General features: G+C 32.4%; 1 protein-coding gene across 1 annotated transcript; it reads right to left on the reverse strand.

Annotated features, from left to right (window-relative positions):
- Window positions 1–381: 381 nt before the first annotated feature.
- LOC114372810 (F-box/kelch-repeat protein At3g06240-like) lies at window positions 382–1,314 on the reverse strand. The gene is made up of 2 exons (XM_028330383.1): window positions 1,177–1,314; window positions 382–1,005 (listed from the first exon to the last, which is right to left on the reverse strand). Exons 1-2 carry the CDS (start codon window positions 1,312–1,314, stop codon window positions 382–384), a joined length of 762 nt encoding a protein of 253 aa, XP_028186184.1.
- Window positions 1,315–8,675: the final 7,361 nt, after the last annotated feature.

The following is an 8,675-nucleotide window of genomic DNA, read 5'->3' on the forward strand; positions in this document are numbered from 1 at the left end:
TTCGTTTTACGATGTACATGCTAAGGTTGGCAGGGTATCATATGAAAATTCTGTGCTTTGTGCAATGCATACCCAGATGGTAGATTGGCACAGAACAATCCTCTATCTCCATCGAATGCGAGGCACTCAGGCGGCTCTCCGTTGCGATTAATTTTCCGTAATGGACGGTTTTGTGATACATACATTCCACCATCTTTGGTGGTGCATATCAGGGAAATGCCATAAGCAGGGATATCAATGATCCTAGTCCAGGACGACTGCACTTTATATTCTTTCATCACCCATATTTCAGTCTTCGCACAGTCTATGATGACTGAGCAGCAAACACTGATACATCCTCCAGATACCCTCAAATTATACTTATCATACTTTTTCAACAGTTTAATGATCCAGCAGAGGAATCTGTGAAAAACTCCAACTTTCAGTCACTGTCCTTTGCATCAGATCAAAGGCAACAACCACAGGGACATTTTGATTCTTACATAAAACCAACCAATGAAGAGTCTCATTCAAGAGAGACCCTGATCTGAATTTACCGTGGAAAATCTCATTTGGAACACGGACACTATCTTCTTCCCACGAATTGGTTTTGAAGGAGAAAATGTGGACATTAGGCACACCATAAGGCTCTTCATCGAATTCATCCAAAAATCCAACAAGAACTATTAAGTAGTCATCTGTGGATGGGTCATACCCAAAACCATATAGAAAATAATACTCTGTTGAATCAAATTTCAAATTGGATAACCGTTTGTGTACACCTGTTGATGGATTCCACAGAATGAGATAGTTCTCATACCTCGTCTTGTTGTGCAAAAGTATGAGCCCTCTGCATGAACCCAAAATCTGATGCTTGGTACCATAAATCTTATATTTGCCCCAATTGCGTGGGGATGATGGAAGAGGGAGAGGTAAATTCACTGCACTGGAATTCTCTACATCAATGGATTCGACAAAAAAAGGATTTGACCTGCGAAGGAGTCTATGGGAGGGTGATGCAGCAAACTCAAAATGGGAAATGCAGAATTAGGTATTGGAAATAAGAGCATGCCATACCTTACACACAATTCAATTGCAAGAGAGATTTCACCCGCAATCTCCGAAGAATTTCTCGAATCAACTCCAGAGGAAGAGTGTGGCACTGCATGCTCCTTTCACGCTCAGACACACAGATACGGAACGCAATATAGCAGTATCTACAAGGTTGTTACTTCCTGAACCTCCAAGTTGCTTACTGCACCCTTTTTTGGTGGCTCTAGCAACTAGAGAACGTGATCGGCAACGGCGAGAACGACAATGACTAGAGAGGGACATCAACAAGGCTCTACCACGAGACACCAACGGCGGTGACCATAGGGCGTGCCAAACCCAATTTCTAGTATGATTTTCTCTTCTCTTTTTTCATATTCATTACTAATTCAATAAAATAATAACTTTTTCTATTTACAAATAGGATGACATTGATTTTTTACCTTGACTTTCTTTTGACGTTGCAGTCACCATTCCACGTACTAGATCGACATTATACAAATGGTAAATAATAACCATTGGATTAAAATTAACAATTTAGATGAATATTAACAAAACTCACCTTTTCACTTTTACAATTTTATTTCACATATTTTTACTCACATTAAACACCGAAAAACCAAAAAGTTCCTTCTCTTTGCAACTTCTTTCTTGCTATCTTACTATGACTTCCAAGTTAAGAAATTGAATGGCACACATATTTATTGAGTTGCTTCTCTATCTCCCACCTCACGGATGCTTTGCTTCTTCCTTTTCACCATTTATATCATGTAGAACCAGTGATCATCTAAAACAGAGGTGGTGGAATGGTGGGAGATAGAGAAACAAGTCAATAAATCATGTGTGTCCTTCAATTTCTTAGCTTGGAAGCCATAGTAAGATAGACAGAAAGGAGTTGCAAAAGAAAACAACCTTTGACTTCCACAAGTGATAAGTTTAATGTGAGTTAAAAAATGTGAAGTAAAATTGTAACAGTAAAACAATGAGTTTTGTTAAAATTCATCCTAATTATTAATTTTAATCCAACAATTATTATTTATTTAAATTGAGATTCTGCAGTTTTTTATAAATTAAGGGGGGTGTAGATCTCCTCAATTTATAAAAAACTACAAATTCTCAATTTAAATAAATAATAACCATTGGATTAAAATTAATAGTTCAGATGAATATTAACAAAACTCACCTTTTCACTTTTACAATTTTACTTCACATATTTTTTACTCACATTAAACGCCGAAACCGAAAAGTTGCTTCCATTTGCAACTTCTTTCTTGCTATCTTACTATGGCTTCCAAGTTAAGAAATTGAAGGGCACATATTTATTGAGTTGCTTCTCTATCTCCCACCTCATAGATGCTTTGCTTGTTTTTCACCATTTAAATCATGTAGAACCAGTGATCATCTAAAACAGAGGTGGTGGAATGGTGGGAGATAGAGAAACAAGTATATAAATCATGCGTGTCCTTCAATTTCTTAGCTTGGAAGCCATAGTAAGATAGCCAGGAAGGAGTTGCAAAAGAAAACAACGTTTGAGTTCCACAAGTGATAAGTTTAATGTGAGTTAAAAAATATGTGAAGTAAAATTGTAAAAGTGAAACAATGAGTTTTGATAAAATTCATCCTAATTATTAATTTTAATCCAACAATTATTATTTATTTAAATTGAGATTCTGCAGTTTTTTATAAATTAAGGGGGTGTAGATCTCCTCAATTTATAAAAAACTACAAATTCTCAATTTAAATAAATAATAACCATTGGATTAAAATTAATAGTTCAGATGAATATTAACAAAACTCACCTTTTCACTTTTACAATTTTACTTCACATATTTTTTACTCACATTAAACGCCGAAACCGAAAAGTTGCTTCCATTTGCAACTTCTTTCTTGCTATCTTACTATGGCTTCCAAGTTAAGAAATTGAAGGGCACATATTTATTGAGTTGCTTCTCTATCTCCCACCTCATAGATGCTTTGCTTCTTTTTCACCATTTAAATCATGTAGAACCAGTGATCATCTAAAACAGAGGTGGTGGAATGGTGGGAGATAGAGAAACAAGTATATAAATCATGCGTGTCCTTCAATTTCTTAGCTTGGAAGCCATAGTAAGATAGCCAGGAAGGAGTTGCAAAAGAAAACAACGTTTGAGTTCCACAAGTGATAAGTTTAATGTGAGTTAAAAAATATGTGAAGTAAAATTGTAAAAGTGAAACAATGAGTTTTGTTAAAATTCATCCTAATTATTAATTTTAATCAAACAATTATTATTTATTTAAATTGAGATTCTGCAGTTTTTTATAAATTAAGGGGGAGTGGATCTCCTCAATTTATAAAAAACTACAAATTCTCAATTTAAATAAATAATAACCATTGAATTAAAATTAATAGTTCAGATGAATATTAACAAAACTCACCTTTTCACTTTCACAATTTTACTTCACATATTTTTTACTCACATTAAACGCCGAAACCGAAAAGTTGCTTCCGTTTGCAACTTCTTTCTTGCTATCTTACTATGGCTTCCAAGTTAGGAAATTAAAGGGCACACATATTTATTGAGTTGCTTCTCTATCTCCCACCTCATGGATGCTTTGCTTCTTCCTTTTCACCATTTATATCATGTAGAACCAGTGATCATCTAAAACATAGGTGGTGGAATGGTGGGAGATAGAGAAACAACTCAATAAACCATGTGTGTCCTTCAATTTCTTAGCTTGGAAGCCATAGTAAGATAGCCAGAAAGGAGTTGCAAAAGAAAACAACGTTTCAGTTCCACAAGTGATAAGTTTAATGTGAGTTAAAAAATATGTGAAGTAAAATTGTAAAAGTGAAACAATGAGTTTTGTTAAAATTCATCCTAATTATTAATTTTAATCCAACAATTATTATTTATTTAAATTGAGATTCTGCAGTTTTTTATAAATTAAGGGGGAGTGGATCTCCTCAATTTATAAAAAACTACAAATTCTCAATTTAAATAAATAATAACCATTGGATTAAAATTAATAGTTCAGATGAATATTAACAAAACTCACCTTTTCACTTTTATAATTTTACTTCACATATTTTTTACTCACATTAAACGCCGAAACCGAAAAGTTGCTTCCGTTTGCAACTTCTTTCTTTCTATCTTACTATGGCTTCCAAGTTAAGAAATTGAAGGGCACACATATTTATTGAGTTGCTTCTCTATCTCCCACCTCATGGATGCTTTGCTTCTTCCTTTTCACCATTTATATCATGTAGAACCAGTGATCATCTAAAACAGAGGTGGTGGAATGGTGGGAGATAGAGAAACAAGTCAATAAACCATGCGTGTCCTTCAATTTCTTAGCTTGGAAGCCATAGTAAGATAGCCAGGAAGGAGTTGCAAAAGAAAACAACATTTGAGTTCCACAAGTGATAAGTTTAATGTGAGTTAAAAAAATATGTGAAGTAAAATTGTAAAAGTGAAACAATGAGTTTTGTTAAAATTCATCCTAATTATTAATTTTAATCCATGCAGTTTTTTATAAATTAAGGGGGTGTGGATCTCCTCAATTTATAAAAAACTACAAATTCTCAATTTAAATAAATAATAACCATTGAATTAAAATTAATAGTTCAGATGAATATTAACAAAACTCACCTTTTCACTTTTACAATTTTACTTCACATATTTTTTACTCACATTAAACGCCGAACCCGAAAAGTTGCTTCTGTTTGCAACTTCTTTCTTGCTATCTTACTATGGCTTCCAAGTTAGGAAATTAAAGGGCACACATATTTATTGAGTTGCTTCTCTATCTCCCACCTCATGGATGCTTTGCTTCTTCCTTTTCACCATTTATATCATGTAGAACCAGTGATCATCTAAAACATAGGTGGTGGAATGGTGGGAGATAGAGAAACAACTCAATAAACCATGTGTGTCCTTCAATTTCTTAGCTTGGAAGCCATAGTAAGATAGCCAGAAAGGAGTTGCAAAAGAAAACAACGTTTGAGTTCCACAAGTGATAAGTTTAATGTGAGTTAAAAAATATGTGAAGTAAAATTGTAAAAGTGAAACAATGAGTTTTGTTAAAATTCATCCTAATTATTAATTTTAATCCAACAATTATTATTTATTTAAATTGAGATTCTGCAGTTTTTTTATAAATTAAGGGGGAGTGGATCTCCTCAATTTATAAAAAACTACAAATTCTCAATTTAAATAAATAATAACCATTGAATTAAAATTAATAGTTCAGATGAATATTAACAAAACTCACCTTTTCACTTTTACAATTTTACTTCACATATTTTTTACTCACATTAAACGTCGAAACCGAAAAGTTGCTTGCGTTTGCAACTTCTTTCTTGCTATCTTACTATGGCTTCCAAGTTAAGAAATTGAAGGGCACATATTTATTGAGTTGCTTCTCTATCTCCCACCTCATAGATGCTTTGCTTGTTTTTCACCATTTAAATCATGTAGAACCAGTGATCATCTAAAACAGAGGTGGTGGAATGGTGGGAGATAGAGAAACAAGTATATAAATCATGCGTGTCCTTCAATTTCTTAGCTTGGAAGCCATAGTAAGATAGCCAGGAAGGAGTTGCAAAAGAAAACAACGTTTGAGTTCCACAAGTGATAAGTTTAATGTGAGTTAAAAAATATGTGAAGTAAAATTGTAAAAGTGAAACAATGAGTTTTGATAAAATTCATCCTAATTATTAATTTTAATCCAACAATTATTATTTATTTAAATTGAGATTCTGCAGTTTTTTATAAATTAAGGGGGAGTGGATCTCCTCAATTTATAAAAAACTACAAATTCTCAATTTAAATAAATAATAACCATTGAATTAAAATTAATAGTTCAGATGAATATTAACAAAACTCACCTTTTCACTTTCACAATTTTACTTCACATATTTTTTACTCACATTAAACGCCGAAACCGAAAAGTTGCTTCCGTTTGCAACTTCTTTCTTGCTATCTTACTATGGCTTCCATGTTAAGAAATTGAAGGGCACACATATTTATTGAGTTGCTTCTCTATCTCCCTCCTCATGGATGCTTTGCTTCTTCCTTTTCACCATTTATATCATGTAGAACCAGTGATCATCTAAAACAGAGGTGGTGGAATGGTGGGAGATAGAGAAACAAGTCAATAAACCATGTGTGTCCTTCAATTTCTTAGCTTGGAAGTCATAGTATGATAGCCAGAAAGGAGTTGCAAAAGAAAACAACGGTTTGAGTTCTACAAGTGATAAGTTTAATGTGAGTTAAAAAATATGTGTAGTAAAATTGTAAAAGTGAAACGAGGAGTTTTGTTAAAATTCATCCTAATTATTAATTTTAATCCAACAATTATTATTTATTTAAATTGAAATTCTATAGTTTTTTATAAATTAATGAGATCCACTCCCCTCTTTTTCTAGGGGAGTGGATCTTCTCAATTTATAAAAAACTAAAAAATCTCAATTTAAATAAATAATAACCATTGGATTAAAATATATAGTTAGGATGAATGTTAACAAAACTCACCTCTTCACTTTTACTATTTTACTTCACATATTTTTTACTCACATTAAACGCATCACTCCCCAACCGAAAAGTTGCTTCCATTTGCAACTTCTTTCTTGCTATCTTACTATGGCTTCCAAGTTTAGAAATTGAAGGGCACACAGGATTTATTGAGTTGCTTCTCTATCTCCCACCTCATGGATGCTTTGCTTCTTCTTTTTCACCATTTATATCATGTCGAACTAGTGATCATCTAAAACAGAGGTGGTGGAATGATGACTATGACGTCAAAAGAAAGTCGAGGTAAAATGATCAATGACCATCCTATTTCGAAATAGAAAAAAATTCATCATTTTTATTGAATTATTAATGAATATAGAAAAAAAAGAGAAAATCTTACCAGAAATTAGGTTTTACACGCCCTACGGTTACTCTTTGGTCGCCGCCACTAGTATCTCGTGGTGGAGCCTTCCCAGTCTCACTCTTTGGTCATCACCGTCAATCACGCTCTCTAATTGCAAAAGCCACCAAGATGTTGAAATTATGACGTTTACTTTAAAAACTTGTTAACTCCTTGTTACTAACCTTTGTAGAGCCTCATTTCGGTCATAGGAGCCATCACATTGTCAAAGTTATCGCGTCTTCTTTCGACGTCTTTTTTGACCGTTTGTTGCCAACCTTTTTGAAATTATTCCATTATGACAAATTGATTTGGAAGGAAGGAATGAGATTAAGACTCCAGAGTTATTTCTAACTTTAATGAAACTGTGAGTCTTGTTAAAATTCATTATAATCATTAGTTTTAATTCAACCGTTATTATTTATTTAAATTGAGATTATACAGTTTTTTTATAAATTGAGGATCCGCTTGTTACTTGCCGTCTGTATTTCGATTCAAAGCTAGTTTTAGCACTTTATACGATAAAGTGCAACCAGAGTACCACTACTTACAATCTGATTAAATTCGGCCCTACTTTTAAGATCTGTCAGCACGTTTGCCCCTTGAAAAATTATATAAAGGATAGAAATTAGAGGAACTCCTTTAGGACCTTTTATTTTACATACTCTAAATTTAGTTGTAATGCCTATAACACAAATTACAATTTTAAAAGGATAGGGGAATATCTTTTAAAAATTTTAGAATATGAGCCAAAAAATTATTTATTAATGTAGAGAATAGATTGTGGAATTCCTTTAAGACACATTCTCTTCATATAAGTTTAGATGTATCTTCTAGCATATATAGTCTAGTTCTTCCAAGCCTCAGTACTTCACATGTACTCTCAAATAGTAATTCTGGGTTTGTAGCATTCTACAAAAAGAAGCCACTCCCAAATAAAATTCCTTTAAATATTCATTTGGAGAAATGAGGTAACAACCTGATAGTGTAAGCTTGAACCATTGCCAACTTGTTCATAGGGAAAGGTGATGAATTCTATAGGAGCATTAAGAGATGATAAGATTATGACTATTTTGGGTGACCCATTCCTAACTATTGTATTTTTCTATTCTATTTATCCTCACTGCACTCCATACCCATACCTCTGAGTTTTACAAATCTTTGGTAGAGATAAAAGTGCATGTCCGGTGAAGCTAAATGCAACAATTGTGAAACCAATATACTATTGCCAGTTGGAATTTTCGATAACTTTATAAAATAGCACATGAGCACCATTAATTCTAACTATTTAATTTGCAAACACATTACTTAGATTATGAAAAAGAATTTAAGGAATATCTAGATAAATAGAGTTTGATCAAACCAACACAATAAAATCTAACAATAATCACAAACAATAATCAATTTAATGACCTTTTTAAACAAAATAATCTTATTTTTTGATTTGATGTCTTGGAAATCATAATTGTGTATTTGATTTTAACTTATTAAAGTTTTTATTATCCTCTCATTAGTCAAATTGATTTCTATTCATTAAGTTCATATTAATTTTTTTATTAGCAATTTAATGGACTCACTGAATTAAATCAATTATATTGAGTGCATCTATAATTAACTCTTGTAAATATTATAATATAATCTTAATCTATAACTCATTAATTAATTAAAAATTATAAAATTTTCATCAATGCCAAGCTAAAAGGTGTATGAGTAAGGTAAACTAGTAACATTTATTGTTAGAAATGTTATAAAAA

This window comes from Glycine soja, chromosome 2 (genome assembly GCF_004193775.1).
Source record: "Glycine soja cultivar W05 chromosome 2, ASM419377v2, whole genome shotgun sequence".
NCBI classification, from domain to species: domain Eukaryota; kingdom Viridiplantae; phylum Streptophyta; class Magnoliopsida; order Fabales; family Fabaceae; genus Glycine; species Glycine soja.

Coding starts and splice junctions, on each gene's coding strand:
- LOC114372810 (XM_028330383.1), bottom strand. CDS start 1,314: ATGTCCCTCTCTAGTCATTGTCGTTCTCGCCGTTGCCGATCACGTTCT. Junction 1,006..1,176: donor ATACTGCTATATTGCGTTCC/GTATCTGTGTGT, acceptor TCCCATTTTGAG/TTTGCTGCATCACCCTCCCA.